The sequence below is a fragment of the Rhipicephalus sanguineus genome, chromosome 2 (assembly GCF_013339695.2).
Source record: "Rhipicephalus sanguineus isolate Rsan-2018 chromosome 2, BIME_Rsan_1.4, whole genome shotgun sequence".
NCBI classification, from domain to species: Eukaryota; Metazoa; Arthropoda; class Arachnida; order Ixodida; family Ixodidae; genus Rhipicephalus; species Rhipicephalus sanguineus.
This window is the reverse complement of record NC_051177.1, coordinates 118,758,066-118,776,058: the sequence shown is the minus strand read 5'-3', so window position 1 is coordinate 118,776,058 and position 17,993 is coordinate 118,758,066. Positions and strand designations below refer to the sequence as shown.

General features: G+C 44.5%; 1 protein-coding gene across 1 annotated transcript in view; it reads right to left on the bottom strand.

Annotated features, from left to right (window-relative positions):
- Window positions 1-4,182: 4,182 nt before the first annotated feature.
- LOC119383565 (lipase maturation factor 2) overlaps window positions 4,183-17,993 on the bottom strand; it is a 49,829-nt gene continuing 36,018 nt past the window's right edge. The window contains exons 11-15 of the mRNA XM_037651794.2: window positions 15,084-15,208; window positions 13,641-13,754; window positions 9,685-9,790; window positions 8,550-8,655; window positions 4,183-4,671 (exon numbers count right to left, since the gene is read on the bottom strand). Coding sequence (XP_037507722.1) covers window positions 4,522-4,671; window positions 8,550-8,655; window positions 9,685-9,790; window positions 13,641-13,754; window positions 15,084-15,208 — 601 coding nt within the window. The 3' untranslated portion in view covers window positions 4,183-4,521. The remainder of the gene's footprint in view (window positions 4,672-8,549; window positions 8,656-9,684; window positions 9,791-13,640; window positions 13,755-15,083; window positions 15,209-17,993) is intronic.

Sequence of the window (17,993 nt, the reverse complement as noted above, 5' to 3'; positions counted from 1 at the left end):
AAAAGTGCAGACCGTGAGCATAGAAAATGCTATTCAGCGAGTTTCCACTAGCCAACTAAAAATAAAAAAGTTGACTGTTTTTCTCTGGCTGCCTTCCACATTTTGCAACTTTAATAGGACATTAACACCAGCATGGACTGTTTCGATGTCAAGCAGCTGTCATGCAGTGGCAGCTCGGCACATAAAAATTATTTGCAGGCCAGAATATATATTTTAAAAAATGATGAATGGAACTGGATGTAGTATTCTGAGTGCCAAAACTGTAACAGCATTCTAGTGAAAATTTTAATTCACATTCGCAAAAACCTGTATGGTAGCACATTGCTGCTTTTCCCCTGTACGCAACCTTCTCTGTCAAGAAGGGTTATATGGAAGGCATAATTTTGAAATAAAATCGTGTCATATTTCAGAAAAATAACTGTCATATAACATTAAACATTTTCAAATAAAACTGAATATATAAAGGTTCATTCAAGTCCATTTAGTGCATGTTTACTGGCAACATGTGATACATGTAACACCACTTAAAAACTATGCACATGGTGAAGTGACATGCTTTGAAAATCTTGCAGGTTATCACATCTGGCTTACAACGATTAGGATGGAAATGAAACAACTGTGTTTTACATATGATACACCCACAGAGTGTCATGTTTGTTGAAAGAGCCTAGTGTGATACCACTGTACAAGTTAAAATGCAGACTCTGTGAAGTACTGAGAAACAATGAGTCATTTTAGCCAAATCAAGGTGATATTTTTAAGCCATTTTGGCCAGGGGGGCACGTAGTTTTAATATGTATGGAAATCAATGAGATGTTCAGTTCGCATGTGCTCAGGAACTGATCCTCTACAAAATTGTGTACAACTGGCCAATATTGTTAATCACCATCATATAATGGCACTAAACCTTCCGAGGAACTGGCACCTTACTTAACATCCCTGTGTGTGTTAACACACTAAATCCTACACAAATTACAGTGCGAACGCTTCGCGGTAGCTGGGACATCCAGTTTTCGACTGTGCATTGCTGCAGGGGCGTGCGTTAAATTCCCAGTGGTGGTGATGGGCAAAGCTGTATTTTTTTTTTTCCACTTTAATCATGATATGGTCAGGGTTAAGCTGAGGATGAACAGGTGGTACAACAGCATGATGGGAAGGATGCTGGTAACCCAATTTCAAGATTTTGCGTGTCTGATACTGTAAAAAATCCCGGGGTCCCTTGTACATTCACCTAAGACAACTCGAAGGCAAAAGCCATCTTTTTCTTCTCAGTAGATGTATTTATCCTGCCCTGCCACCCACCGAAAGCTTTCCGTACCCAATGTGGTTTTGCACTGCCTCCAGGATCGGAGGCATTGTAAGCTTTCTGCACCTCACCAGGTTTTGCAATGCCTCCGTGATCGGTTCACCATTGACCAAACGACGATGTCATGTGATTACGTCATCATGTGACGTCACAAATTTTGGCGATCTGTCATTTCATGATGACGTCATCTTGTGTGACGATTTTTTGTGTCACTCGTGTTGGCGCCGATGCTGCCGACGTGGGACGGCGGTCAATTTTCTCATTTGATGAGGCATCTAAGGCTTTTGCCTTAATAAAACGAGGAGTTGCACAGACATTGCCAACACATGCAAAAATAAGCATAGCAGAGACATCGAAAGAGAGATGTACACATGACATGGCCGCCAAGTGAACTCGTAGAAGCAGACTTCCATTTTGTTGTTGCGTTGTTAGTTACTTATTGCAGTGGAAGATTAAATCCCCAAGTCGGTCCTGAATGTTTGACGTGAGACAGTAACATGTGGCCTTTGAAGTGATATTTGAAGTTCATATTTCCATTCTCTCACTTCAATTTTTCCCTTTCTTATGTAGCCTTTGTGTCACCGAACTTCACACGGACTTCAAACGCTGCAACTCAGTGATGCACATCTTTCTTTCCGTCTCTCTATTTTATGCGCTGTGCTGATTTTGACACAAATTACGAACTTTCACAAGCCTCCATTCTTGACTGCCTATACACAGCTTTGAAAATTGACAGCAAGTAAATCTGAAAGCATGACATGCTTTCTATTCATTTCCTTTTCTTCTCTTTATGTAGTTTGTGCCGTCAGGTTATGTGGAAGTTTGCAAGGTGGAGGAAGGTTTATTATACTTTTTTTTCCCCTCCATTTATGAGCTACCCTTCACCTTGCTGGTTACTGCAGAACTTATTTACCATATTCGGTGTTCCAGTGCGTCGAATTGACCACCATTTACCTTCGTGCTGTGATCTGCAAGCCTTCTGGTTAGCTCAAATTGTATGGCAACCAACCCAGAAAGGCAAAGGTCCCGGGTTCAACTCTCGGACTGCTGTATGACAAGTTTTTCAACAAATGGGTAGCTTCCTTCCCGAGAAATCCATGCGCATTTCCTTGTGCAGCCTCATGCTACGGATGTGTAGATGACAATTTTTTTCCTTCTCTTATGCAGCCTTTGCATCATCCAAGTTCACACAGACTTCAAACATTCTTGTAATTCAGCGACACAGTTTTCTTTCCGTGTCTCCGTTTTAGGCACTGCACCGATTTTGACACAGATTACCAGCTTTCCCAAAAGCCTCCACCCTCGACTGCCTATACGCAGCTTTGAAAATTGACAAGAAGTGAATCTGAAAGCATGATACACTGCTTTTGCTGTGAAAAACTCCTTTATTTGCTTACAAAAAACAGTAAAAAACGAAAATACAGTGTGTGTTGCTGAATGAAAAGGGAGTCCAAACCTGCAGCGATGAAAACATGTAAACATCAACTAGTAATCACGATGCGTTCGTAGGATCATGTGGTATGTATTGAGACTAGGCTAATGAGTTTATGTGACTAGTTATGGTGCCTCGAAGTGAAGATAAAGGTCATGGCCAATTTTTGTTCCTATTTCGTCCCAGTAATCTCACAAGACAGAAAAAGCATGCAATCCAATTTCTAAGTGGCATAAGAAATGCTCCCGTAAGTAGAAGCCAGTCATAGAGGTTAATGGTAAATGCACAAAGTGACCATATTTGCACAACACAGTGTACTGTATGACACTATAGATAATAATTATGCCCAGCAGCAGCAGAGTACGACATCACCATAATCTCGTTTGCTTCCGGGCATTTCTAACAAAGTAAAAGCCCTGAGCCATTTCTTAATGTTTACCCTAACCATGGTCAATACCTCTACAACATCATTTAACTGGAAAATAAAGATTAATGTGTTCCCATTACGACTGGTACAAAAATTCCACAGCTTCCTGCTTCTTAAATGCAGGCAAGTGAGCAATATTCCATCAACCAGATTTGAACCAGTAAAATTTTGAGTGAGGGTGGTAGTTTTTTCGGAGTAGCACATACCGAATTAGTATGTACTGGAATGTTGCAGACTGAAGATGGTTTGCAAATGCTTTTAGCACATGAAATATTAAGATGATGTTTCACCGTTGTTCTTCAAAGCCAACCACAGTATTCATATTTAAGACACTACCTCCTGTCCCTCCCTAAACGGCTTCTAACATAATGTATTCTCCCTGTGCTACTTTAAGTACATTTGTAGCGGTTTTCGTCAGACTGGACTCTCGAAGTTCGATGCTTTCACATTTCTCTTGCCTCCCTGGTAAATGCACTGCAATCCGCAATCGCTTATGTTAGTTACAGACACACCCATCTTTCTCTTCACCATTGCATTGTAACCAGAGGCCATCCCTCCGTGTCACAGAACACACACCATCACACTCTCTCACATGGCACCAGAGAAACTTGCATGTCTCATCCTTACTGCTCTCACTTGGCAAGGTTCAAAGCTCTCATCACATTGTTAAGAGCCCCGCGGCCCTCGGAAAGACCGAAAAGGCAAAGGATAAATCTTAATAGTTGCACAGCGATAACACAAAAACTTTCATGCACAGTTAAGCACAGTGACGCACCAGAGTCCTCGTGAGAAATGTTGACGTGTAAAGCTATCGACCACTACAATTTCCTTCACACAATATTCTTTTCTTTGGGTGCAAATGCTGGTTCTCTTGTAGAGATATCAAACACAAGTTAAAGAAAATATAAGTAAACATCCTTTAGTTGGCAACACACAACACAACTTAAGTGACTTCCACTTTAAGAAGAGCAAGCAGCTGCGGTCGTTTTACAAAGGAAATTCTCGAATGTACGTTGCCAGTTATCATTAAACAGCTTAGGCTCAGCCTGCCGAATCATGCCAGGGACAAAGCAAACGGGCTTGCTGCCACTGGTAAAGTTCAAGACTACAAAGCATAATTGAGAAAATTTGGACATGTTATTAGGCCACACATAAATCTGAACATTGGGACAGGAAACATTTCTGAACAGTGTAGACTAGTTGTCAAACACTTCACCAGTTCAACAAATATTTTACACAGTGTCCAAGCACTAAAGGAAATGTGTTTAGTTTCCCGCCAGTGCGCAGATCTGTGAAACTCCTGCGCCTTCCAAGAATTGGGAGATATACTGGAATTGGCGCGTCGGACAGATTGGATCAAAACATGCCTCGAACGGCATTGAGCACCAGCGAGGTGGAGATGAGTGACCAGATGTACAATGTTGGCGACATACTCTCTGCAAACTTTCTCGAGTGCTTCAGGATGTATATAAGGTACTTGTTCGTAGACTTTGTTTTGGGCGTGTCCTGCGAAAGAGAAACAAATGGCTGCTTAGTTAGTACTGCACAGTGCCTACACGTGTGAACTACTTTATTGCTACTTTCGTAGATTAATGTATCTTAAAGAATTCCCTCACCAGCCTCTGAAAATACAAAAAACGAGCGTGTTATTCTCTCCTGGCGTTTCTCGTCTTTCTGGCGCACTTCGTGACGCAAGAAGAGTGATTTACGTGACGTCATTACTGTACATACTCTCGACTTCTCCATATACGCGAAATATCAGTTGTGAATTGTCTCCTACACTGCTTTTCTATGCAGCCACCCACCCGTTCTTCCTTGTCTCGCATGACTATCGTGCACGATCAATTGATTTCATTTCATTCTGTGTGTTACCGACTGCGCAAGCGGAGATAACAGCATGTAGCCGACAAGCGCAAAATCTAGGCTTGTGCGAATAGTAAATTTTAGGTCCGAAGCGAATTCGAAGCGAATAGTGATTTGGTCGAAGCGAATTTCGAAGCGAATTCGAATAGTTTATATCACACATTATAAAGAAAAATGAGCATATTTGTCATGACCCAACTAACCAGCGCAATATTTTTAAAGTTGAAACAAGGCATATGCATATGCCATTCTTTTTGGTTCAAAGGGAAGTGGAAGCAACTTTGAGTAGTAGCAGGATTTGACTTTCGGTAGAATGCAAGTGATAACCTGTAAAATACGTTACGTTTTAAAATTTACTATACTTAGAGCATACAAGCCGGTGTAACAAGCTTCTAAACTTAAAAAATGATAAATCGATGTGAGGGTAATACAGTAAAACCTCATTAATTCTAACTCGGTCATTTCGAAATCCCGCATAATTAGAAGGATTTCTGCGGCCCCGTATTTTGCAATCTAAATGTGAGTGGATAATTTGAAGTGGCGGTCAGTACCAGCTCGGTTAATTCGAAAACTTTGGGTGCCATGTGCCAATTCCCCGATCCCGATTTAGCCTCAAATCTGCAAAAACGATGGCCCTTAGGAGCCACAAGGCACTACAGTGTAGCGATACTAATGAGTGACAAGTGCAGCATCCTAGCCTCACTGCTGCCAGCACATTGTCTCGCTGCTGCCAGACAATGAACTTTATTTGATCCTGAGGAGCTTTCGCGGGAACCCCTATCGGGGACCCGCGGAGGCCGCTGGCCGCGTCCAAGTCGGGACTGGGACACCGTGATGTTCCGCCCTTTCTTGGGCCGTCTGCATTGCCTGGATTTGTGCCTGGAGCGATGGGCTCCGGAGTGCCTCTTCCCAGTCGGCTTCGCTGGATAGAGGGTTGTTAGGTAACGCGGGACATTGCCAAAGCATGTGCTCTAAGGAACAATAACTCTAATTACAGTCCGGACAGCTTGAGTCAACGTCTGTGGAGATACAACTGAGAAAGCCGCGCGAGGAGAACGAGCCCGTCTGGAGCATTCAAAGTGTAATTGATTGAGACCTATCTAACTTCGGGTGAGGAAGAGGATAGGCCCTTCTACTAAGCCAATAGTGAGAGGTGATATCATGAAAAGTAAGGAGCGGATCATTATGCTGGATTTCATCCTGACCCCATAAAGCATCCATGCCACCGCGGCGCGTTAGATCTCGTGCACGGTCATGGGCAAGCTCGTTGAGGTTAGGTACGTGCTGATGAACGTCCGCACCCATATGGGCGGGAAACCAAGAGATGAAGTGAGTGCCAGGGTCTGTTCTTTTTTCTAGAATGGAGGCAGCCTCTCGTGCTAGGTTACCCGATTCAAAAGCTTTGATGGCCGCTCGTGAGTCTGTGAACACGTTGGTGTGCGAGCGGTCGGTCATGGCCAGGGCTATGGCGACCTGTTCTGCAACTGCGCTTGTAGCTAACCTGACCGAGGCTGAGGAGCGTAATTCCCCGTTGCCGTCAATGACTGCCAGCGCGAATGTGCTAGACTTTTTTCGTTCTTTTTTTTTCTTGCACTGACAGCAGCGAGGCCCGCCGTTTCACCGGTTTAGCAGCAAAATTGGGACCAGGTATTGCTGGAAGACATAACCCTTGTAGCCACAAGCTAGCAGGCACAGCAAACGACTGCCTCTGATTACTTGCAGTAATTGAAAGTTCCTTGCATCCCGCTTTTTGTATGTTTGGTTAATTCGAAAACCCGCTTAATTAGATTTTTCACAGTCCCAGTGACTTTGAATTAACGACGTTTTACTGTATGTTCATTTAACCTTGAAGCGGGGCTTTGCGGCAGTGCGGACATCTCCTGGAAAGGCGCATTCACGGTATAGCACAACTCCACTGCAGTGAAACCACCTTTACAGGGGGTTACATGCGGTTTACATATGTTTATTCGTTCATTTCGAATACTTCGAAATTTCCTAGAATTTAAATTCGTTTCGAAGCGAATTCGAATACTGTAATATTCATTCAAATATTCGAAATGTTCGAATATTCGCACAAGCCCAGCAAAATCCTGATAGGCTCAATACTTAGTGGCGACATTGTACACGTGCTTTTAAGAAATAAGTGGTGAGAAGATATCGCATGTAGGAAGGGTAGCGAAGGCGAGGAGGAAACCACTTCCTCGTCTTTGAAGGCGGGGTGGTTAGGGGCCCTCTAAAACCATAGAGGGCGATGAGTTGGTTGATAACGCAAAAAAGAATGATGCATAGAGAGGGAAACAGACACTTCACCAGATCACGGTCCACGAGATATTGGAATGACACTAAACAACTTACTGTTCCAGGGGTGCAATCGCGGAACGATGCTATTTCCGATTCTATGCCATATTCTATGCTATTCTTATCATCCACCACTCGCGGCTGGCTGATCATGTTGATAACGCGGACGGACCGTCGTTCTGACCAATGGCCAAGCGCGAAATGCACGAAAAGCATTGGAATAAAAAATAGAATCGTTCCGCGATAGCACCCCAGGCATACATTCGCAGATTACAAACGAATGCAAAGAACTGCAGTGATTGGGGCTTCGTTGTGAATGCGCAGTTGAGTAAGGGAATGACGGCTCCTTTTTTCCCCTTCAACTTCCACAGCTGTTTTACGGACACAAAAGACTAAAGTACTTGACGAAAGTTCAGTGTAAACTGAAAACTACTTCAATGTCGCCAAATAAAAGTTGATTGGCCATGGTTTGAGCAATGCTGCTCTGCATAATGCATCCTGCACAGAACCACCCCTTGTCTCCGCAAAAGCCTCCGCATTTGCCACTGCGTACACTTATTTCCATGCTTTTCCGAGTTCACTCTGAATGACATGGCTTTCAGATGCTACATTTTATTTTCCAGCTGTTGTGAAAATCGTATCGACGAGATTCCACTGTGTTCATCCCATTCCTCACCTCCTCTGTATTTTATTTCCACGCCTGCTTTTTCTCTCCACTCTTTCTTTTTTTTTTTCAGTTTTCATTTCTTTCCCCTCTTCCACCTAATGTAGGGTAGCAAACCAGAAGCTTCTGTTCTGGTCAGCCTCTCCACGTTTCCCTCACTTTTCTCTCTCCTCGTAAACTGGTTTGGCTACTTTTGTTATGCCTAGAAGTTTAGGTCCCCTAACTCAAAGACGCAAAAACTAGAACTCCCTAACGCACAGACGAGTTGTGCAACGCCACATACAGTCGTGAACAATATGAAAGGGGACAATGAAGTTACTTTCAAGGGGCCATAGTGGCTAAGCGTAGCTGCGAAAAATGAAAGTGTTCATAACGCTAGATGTTGAAGCGGAAAGGTGCCTCTCACAAGCCAATTACACCAGGTTCTCATCTGCACATTATGAGTAATTGTGCCTTACACACAATCTCTGTTCCCTTTCATACTGCTCACAACTGTACCTATGAGAGACAAGCAAAAGCCAAACACATTGATTCATGCTTGCCAGGCTTTTTCACTCACCACTGGTAAGCCATTCTCTTGGAGGAACTTCCTGAGGAAAGGCTGCGTCTTGTGGACTGGGGGAAGGTACTCCTTGGGACTGCTGCGGTACCACCAGCCACGCCCACTTGGTCGGAAAAGGTGGCAATGTGGCAATCAATACAACAGTCAAGGCAACTACATACTTAGCTAAAACAGTTTATGTTGGCACACACTGAACACACCAGGATCGCCTACGTGGGTAATTTAAAAGGGATGCCAAGAAGAAAAACTAAATCAGGTTGCACTGATAAAGCATCCATTTAAAACTCCATTTTTACTCACTGTGCATTTGTAAGTTGATTATCAGAATAGGAAGTGAAAGTTCAAGCTTTAAAATTTCACACTGGAAGCTTTGTGGTGGCACGTTGGTGTGGTGTATAGCAGTTTTTCTTGTATTTCGGTCGCTAAGCGAAAGTTCCTCAAACTTGGCAAGTTCAGTCCCTGGTTCTTTTAGAACACATGCACCGCAATCATCAGTGTTTAAGACGTTTCTTTTCTCCAGCTTCCTTATTTACTTCCTAAAGAGGTGCAGGAAAGACATGGGCTGGCACGAAATCACAGTTACATGGTCATGTCATAAGTGTACAACTCATTCAAAACACAATTCAATAGCCCAATATGAGCCTGCTCTTGAGCCAGTTCACAAGGTTTGCTGTGCAATCTTTCAAACAGTTCACTAAGGTGACTGCTTGGGCATGTTGGTAAGACATGATAGCAACCAACATTGCTCGTGCGTCTCAAGCCTCTTCTCTGTCCTCGTCTTATATGTTTTCAGTTTCTATCGTTTAAAACAGTGCGCAGGACACGTAACACTGATTGCCCTCTTGTGCATGTCCCCCTTATGCTTTAGAAGTAATTTACTTAGGGCTAAGATTACAAGAAGAAAACAACAACAGAAACGAAAACCAGTTGGCATGACATATCAGCAGAATTTCTATGAATGATCACCACTGTGTGCAGTTCCAGGCTGAATGGCCCGGCAGCCAATGATACTATAGCTCATATTTCATCATAGTTCATCATTATAACTGTGTAGATACAAATAGAGTTTAGAGCACAGATGTGCACGGCATGCGCAAAGGCATTTTACTTCTTATTGCTAATCCATTCCTACCTGTTGGAGTCCATTTTGGTAAACCAGTACTTGTACAGCAAGGCGCGAATGTACTTGGGTGGGTGGCGGCTGAAGGGGTACCGCTCCATGTTCATCAAGCGCAGTGCTGCACCCAGGCAAACAAGACACAGAACAAAACTTGCTTGAGACTATATTTTATGCAATATGTTTTGGTAATGCTCCACTACCCACGCTGTTATTATGCCCGCTAACTGCCGGCACGTGCAACCAGATATTAACAATTTTCCGGCATTTAATATTTTCAATAGTTAAAGAAAGGATACTTGAGACAATCGTTTCGGCCTCTTTGAGATGTGTAGCACGGGTAAGCATCAGTGACAGATAAGTGGCACTAACCTCCTTAATCATATGGAGACAGGCCACAGTTTCTAGATAGCTGCCTCCAAGGTCAAAATACATTGATGTTACAGTTGAACCCCTGAATAACGAAAGCCCTCAAGAATGAAATTCTCACGACACCGAAGAAATCTGGCGTCCCCGGCAAACGTCCATAGAGTTCAATACATTTTCCCCCTCTCGACAGCGAAGAGATTTTAAAAAGCACTCCCGCAATAATGAAAGTTTCAGGTAGTGATCCACCTTTTTTCAACCCATGAGCTAGTTGGGAAACCATAAGTTCGAAAGTTGCAGCACCGCTCATTCGACAAGACGGGCACATAATACTCCGCCAACAAGCATCGGTGCGACCATCGCTGTTTACATTCGGTCGGATGATGATGATAGCAACGAGACTACTTTTTAGGGGCGAAGCTCCTTAAGGCGGCGCCTGTTCGTCCCTCGTAGTTGTCGTCGTCGTAGTAGTAGCAGTAGTAATGGTCGTAGTCCGTAACAAGTCTTAAGCTTTGACCTCCAAGGTGGTGCCGGTGGGAGATTTTTCCTGTGCGTTGTTGAACAATAAAAAATTCGCAGCGTGCGCGTTAACTAAAAGCCGAATTCTTCTGTCTCTCATTCCCCATTAGCAGCCATTGGCATGTTCCAGTAGAAAACGTTAGTAGAAGTAGAAGTGTAAGTGTTAGCTAAAAGCCGACTTCTTCTGTCTCTCATTCCCATTAGCAGCCATTGTTTACCTCCAAGGTAGTGCCTGGTGAGATCTCTCCTGTGCGTGATTAAACAATAAAAATTTTGTTCAAAACGCCGTTGATTGATGAAATGAACCAACGAAAGACGCCAGATGTTTTTTAAAAGCAAAACGAAAGAACGCCAGATGTTTCTAAAGCAAAACGAAAAGACGCCAGCTGCTTAACGAAAGACGCCAGATTTTTCGAAAGTAATGGTTTTCTAAACAATGAAAATTCACAGCGTACATGTAAAATTAAAGTGCGCTGCAAGTCGTCATAACTCATCGAACCTTTAGTATAAACGTGCCCGATCTCACGTCGGTGATGATGTACTGGGCAGAATTCACGGAAGATTCACGGTTTACTGATGAACCTCCGCAGCTTCGCCCACTCATCATCATTCACTCCGTGGATATGCTGTGATTTTTTTCGCTGAGAACAGTTTTTTTTGCTAACATCTCTGTTGGCAACTATGTCGGCACATGACATTTCAAGTGACGACAGCCACGAAAGTGATGACATGCCAACAGACATTCTGTAGACAGCCTCACTGCTTGCTAACACTGCCTAACGACGCTACCGTTAAAAGTGTGCGCAAAAGTGTGGCAAATAAGTTCGCGCGAAGTTCTTGATGCTTTTGACATGATTCGCACGCCACGACGGCAACAAAGCTATGCAAAGCTTATTAAGCTGTGAGGCTCGAGCCGTCAAGCTCCTTCAAAGCAATGTGAAACAGAGCGTGATCAGCGATTTTTAAAAATAAATTCTGGTTGTGCGAAGTAATTTGTGCGCGTAAACGAAATTTTTACGAGAATGAAAAAAAAAATTGCTTCCTCGGTGATTTCGTTATTGAGGGGTTCGACTGTATATGCAGCTCTGTCTCAGAATATCAAGCAAGGCTATATATGTATAAAAAAAACAGTACATTGAACACCAGTGTGTCCTGCCAGATGTCTTAAACTGATTACTTGCAGTCTCAGGACTGCAAGTGAGTGAACTGATCTCAAGCACAGATAATATAGAACTGCGAAACGGGCTCTAAATACAGTAATTCTGAAGTTCGTTATTAATCAAGTAATTATGAATAATGAGTGACTGCAGCAAGGCATTTCTCTCAAGCAGCTTTCATGAAGTCGTCTGAGCCTCCAACACAGTGTACAAGATGACTTGTAGCTACAAACCTCAAACCAATGGCGTGATAGTGCAATTTCGTCACACTCTTTACAATATGCTGACCACGCAATATCCAACCTGACCATCGCAACCCAGCAAATGTACACCACATGAAAAGCAACGAAATGGTGCACTGAAGACAACGATGCGAAGCAATGGTGATGGTTTCGTACAGGTGAACATGAAGACTACCAAAATTATTACAATATGATCAGTAAACATCAGGCACTTTTTAATACATCCCACTGTTAAGTATCTTGTCCCCAAACTGATAGCAACAGTCTCAAAGAGACTTGTTATTGAAACAACGAAGCCAAGTTCTTCTACATTTACAGTACAGTCAAACCCGGATGTATCGAACTCGCAAAAAAACGCCTGTCAGTTCGATATAGGGCATAATTTGATATAAGCCTGCTAAAGAATTGGACGTCATAAATTCACACACCATTCATAAAAGCACTTTATTGACGAAGCTAGCCTAGTTGTGCTTGAAATAGTCTTCCATTTTTTTCTGTGTGAGCAACGTCGCTGCCTGCGACAGCATGCATTTCTCAACATGGTCTAAAGAGTGTCAGAGCAGGCGAGGCTGCAACCTTCCACGTTCGTGCAGAAGCGCCGGACTAGTGCGAGAGCACCAATCACCTCTGAGGATGTGGGCAAAGGATCGTCGTTTCTCATGCCTTTCTTTGAACCGCTGTAGCCAACCGGAGCCATCTTGAAAATCCTCCCTGCCAAGAAGAAAAGCCATGTCCTTTGCTTTTTGTTCAATCATGGGGCCGGACACGGGGAGGTTGCGCAACCGAATGTCGGCGAACCACTTGGACACGGCTGCCTCGACGTCTTCATACACGGCCGTGCGTACGCGTCGGGTGCCACGGGCACCGGGTCTTTTGTCCACTTTATTCATAATCTCCGCCTTATTCTTCAAGATCGTGCTGAGAGTGCTCCTCGGAATCTTGCACGCTGCCGCGACGTCCGACTTCTCACCACGTTTGACTCGATTTATAATTTTGAGCTTCACGACGAAAGGCAAATTCTGCCGCTTCATGCTAGCCATCACGGCATAGGCGCATGGTGCGAAGCACAACGAACGAGAAATGCAGGGAGATAACTCGCACGACCCGTGCGCTCACACTACAAGAGCCCTTTATTGGCTGTCTCAGCAAGCGCTGTGGGCGGGTCAGGATCATTTTTTGCAGGAGGGTGACGGCGGCTCAACTAACGCGGCACGGTCACGGCAGGGAGAGCGGCGCATGCGCTGCCGGGTTAAACCACTTTTGGAGTGAGCGGTGAAGAAAAGCGCCAGTGTCCCCGCCGCTACGAGGGAAAGCCAACTTCCAGGGGCACTTTTGCCCCACTTGACGTTCGATATATCGGGAGTCGCTGCTATTCTTGTTCGATGCAACTGTAATTTTCGCTATTTATTCTCACTGTAACTATACCGTGTTCAGAAGTTGTTCGATATACAGGATAATTCGATGTCAACGGGTTCGATATAGTCGGGTTCGACTGTAATTTCATTGTTCAAGACGCTAAATGAAACTTGTTAAGTGCCCTGCGTTATAAAGCACTACTACAACACACCTTTTATGGAGTGTTGGTTCGTGGATATGTCATTAGTGTGCCTGCACACTTGCGAAGAACAGCCCTTGTAGAACATGCATTTTCTCGCAAATACGAGAGATAAATGGAGGACGAACATACCTGCTGCATCATTGTTGAGCAAACGGTAAATCAAGCTGAGCAACCAGGGGTTTTGTCTGTAGTCACCCAATGCGGCAAACCACATCTGCCAATCAAGCCTGGGCTGGTGTGGAACTGCGGGCAGAATAGTTAGAATAGTTAGCACACCCGCAAGCACTCATGCGGAAGCGTACAGGTGCCATTTTCGTGCAAACAGAAAAGAGAATTCAGGAGATAAAGACTAGTTTAAAGGGGCTATGACACGGTCAACCACCAAATTGCTGTTTTCAGCGAAAAATAGAAGTAGAGCGTCTATTGTGCCAGTACATATATTAAAAATGGACTGTAAAAGAATATTTCATTGCAAAATGACCCCTAGAAGTCGTCGGCTATCAACCACGCCCACTGCCAGTGACCGCCGTTTTGCCATGGCGAATGTGACGTCATGTGCTTCATGGAGTGGAGCCGTCATCTTCTACCTGAGTTTCAGCCACTGCAAATTGTTCAATTTTCAATGACAAGCAGAAGAAAGCTGAAACAGCTCCATTGTACGCGCAGCTGACCACGAAACAAATTTGTTGGCCAGAATACAGATGCTCGCAAAGCAAGCGGCTTGTTACGTCACGGCTCGCGAGTGCGCCAGTGTTGTCAGACTCTTGGGCCGCTCGTGTGTTTGTAAAAATATTCACTGTAAATTAAGTACTCCATCAAATGGGCTGAAATTTTGCCAGCTTGTTTGTGAACACCCAAGGATTAACCCACATAACACGGATTATGAGTGAAAATTTGGTGTCGGTGTCGTGGCCCCTTTAATGTACAAAAAATTTTGTCACCTTTCTCTACATAATTTACACATTACACAAGAGACAGACAATTCACCTCACCGAGAAACTTACTTTGAAAATTTCATCATTGCTTATGGTGGCTACAGCTAAAATGAGGTGTGCCAGGTCACCAGTGAAGGTAATTCATCGCAGGCACATAAACGTCTACCAGCTCAATGCTACGTAGCTATACACGGTACACAAAATGTCTTCCGCAGTATCAATTAACGGCTGTGGTTCATCAAAAAAGAAATTCACCAAGGGGAACTGCAGTGCTTCGTGAGCATGCTAAGAAAATGTTCGCGATTCATAAACGATGCTGCCTGAAAAATGCGAGCTAAACATTATTCCTCTGCATCCTACAGGGAGCCAGCTTTCTTGCCTACAAAAACATTCGCTATAGCCTGCGGTCCCTTGAGACTTCCTCTATCATGCTCCACGTATAACAGCACAGAATAGTAGAAAGACCCTACACTGTAGTGTGATCTCAGCTAGAAAGGAAAAGGGCCCCTTTGAAGCAAGATATAAAATAATTTTCCAAGCAATTTTCAAAACTTTCTCACTTCCTTTCAAATGTTAACCCGACAGAGTTTCTCAACATCGGCATTCCTCACATGTGCCAAGATCGTGTGATACGTACTAATAATTGGTGGTGGGCGATACACGTCCCCTGGCTTGTACAGGAACGGCAGCTCCACCCATGGGCCATTTGCGTCGTCACTTCCCTCCAGGACCAACTCTGGTCGCCCTCCGACACCTGTCATGCTGCACAAGTCACATGACAACAAAGGTCACACCTGGGACATCTTTTTTCACGACACAGGTTTCCATGACCTAGGTTATTTCTAGAGCTGTGCGGATAGCAAAATTCAGTGATGCTACCGAGGACTTCTGATTTGCAGCAATTTTTGGAGCAACAAAATTTCCGTTTTGGAGCACTTTGGAGCAGCAAAATTTTCACCTTAGAGCACTCTGGAGCAGATAATTTTGCATCTGGGAGCACTCTGGAGCAGCGAATTTTACATCCTGGAGTGCACTACAGAAGCATATTGCAATAACATTCAAGCACCGGAATATGACTATGGGGCTCTTATGAAGGCTAGAAATATTTCGATTCATTGCAAATCTCATGGAAAAAATCATGTCAGGAGAACTCCATATTTCACTCGCTAAAAAAAGGCTCATGCAGTTGAGTGTTCTGGATTAACCTCTTCGGCGATTATTTTCGACACTAGCAAATAAACAGAATACCGGATCAATAAAATTGCACTTTATGAAATAACACTCTAAATATATCTATGTGGTTATCAGCAGGCATTGTAGACAAACGCCGTGATGTACAGCAGTGCCTCAATGCCAAAGAGCCAAACTATCCCTAATGCATTCCCCTAAGAAAACTCCAAGGCAAAAGCCAGGTTCTTTTCCTTCTCGATCGACGGGTTGATCCTCCCCCTCCTTGTCTGCAAGCTTTCTGCACCTCACCTGGTTTTGCGCTAGCTCCATGATCGGCGCACCGATCACGGAAGCAGTGTAAAGCGACGATGTCATGTGATGGCGTCATCACGTGACATCACGATATATGACGCCATGATGACAAGTTTTGACGATCTATGACGTGATGATGACGCCATCACATGATTATTTTTTGCATCAATCGACTGACGCCGCCGACGGTCAATTTTCGTGTTTGTTAAAGCATCTGAGGCTTTCGCATTAATATTGCGTATTGAACGTTAACAACCTGGCCTTACATACCAAACTGTCCTCCACCATGTCACCTCTTTGACATGCGCGAAACAGCTTCGCTTATCATCCACTTCACAGAGTGAAATGGCTCCTCAACTTTTTTAAAATGTTTATTGTGATAACAATTATATGGACACTCTCCGCGGATTTTTGCCGTCGCCGTTGCCGTAATTTTCCGTATACAGTCGAAATTAATAACATCACCACGCGCATTCTAGGAGCGGGTAAAAGCTCGCGAGCGCTGGCGACGAACGCGGCTGAAGCGGAGATTAAGCTAGCCGGCCGTCTGTCTCCGTCGCACGGATAGCGCATGAGATAACATCTTCCCACGTGCGGGCCTGCCGTCGATTGCTCATCAAACAGAGAGGAAACGCCCCGCCCGTCTTTCGTAAGGAGCATGAAAGGACGCCAGGGAAGCGGAAGGGGGGGGGGGGGAGGGGACCTCATCGTTCGAAGGGCGCAGTCGCTTGCGCGCGCGCTATCTCGAGGCATCAGGAGACGGCTCGTAAACTTGCTGTGCTCTCAACGCTTACTTCGTGTTTAGAGAACTCGGAGCAAGAAAACGCTTCGGTTCCTGGAGCGGCCATATTCCCTTAAACCAGTGTTTTGTTGAGTTACGCGAGATCGAATCCAAAAGAGTTAGCTGCTAGCCTTACTTCGTTCAACAATACAATTTGTTGGTATCGCATTCATTGCTTCGTCCTTAAGCGAAACAGTTTTTTTAACCGTCAGCTATTGACCCCCGAAAGCGAGGGGGCGGATGTGTAACATGGCGTAGCCGCTTCACTGTGGGCCGTCAGCGAAGGGCCCGCTACTGACAGCTGCGTATTTGCAGCTGCTTCGACCAGGAGATATGCTTTAATAATGAGATTACATTGTTAAAAAAGCAAGCAAAAATTCGAATAGGAACCCTAGCACGTAAGCTCGAAAGGGCAGGGCCTTTTAGGGGGTATTTACAGCAGAGTGATTACGAACTCGGATGTGCCGGTAGAAGGAATTACGAAAAAGCACTTCTGGATGAAGATCCATGGATAAAGTATATCTGAGGAAAAGTGTCAACGCGTCCCCACCGTTCGCTTGCTCTTCCATAAACGCGAAGCAAGGAAAATTCGATATTGTTCCATGTCCCAGATTTCATTCCGCGATGTGCAGAAACAGAAGTGACAGACATTTTAGCGACACGCATGTAGGTATTACTGAACATTGCTTTCCTTGCGTGCCGTGCGACGCTTGAAACGAGCTATCAGCAGCGTTTCTGGAACAGACGACGTCCACCGATGAATTGCCGTCGCACTTTCTCGCTACCGATAGGCCTAGACGTCACGAGCCTCTGCGGAGAGCGCGTTTTGCTGTCGAGCCGACTTGCAGAACAGAAGCTGCGTCGGCACCGTGCATGGCATCGTGGCTTACTCGGGACGCATGCGTGAGCGCTATTTATTCAGCGAAATAATTCTTGGTCCATGGTTGCGACTTTGGCAGCCCCAAGATCAAGCTGCACATGTTCTGACACGCTGGCCGTGCGATTGCCGGTGATAAACGCCCCCAAACCCGATACTGGCACAGTTTGGCGCAATTTTCTTCGATATTATCAGGATGGCGCAGTAAATACAATTTGGCGCACTTTGACGCAGTTGGCGCAGGAGTGGAATCACTGAAAATTTTGGGTGCGAAGCGAATTTGAATATTGAAGTGTGAGTGCGAATCGAATCGAATATTTTTCGAATATTTCTAGAATATTTTTCGAATACTTCGAAGCAAAAGTGCAGAAAAAAGTTAGAGAGGCTTCCTAAGCATATTCTTATGA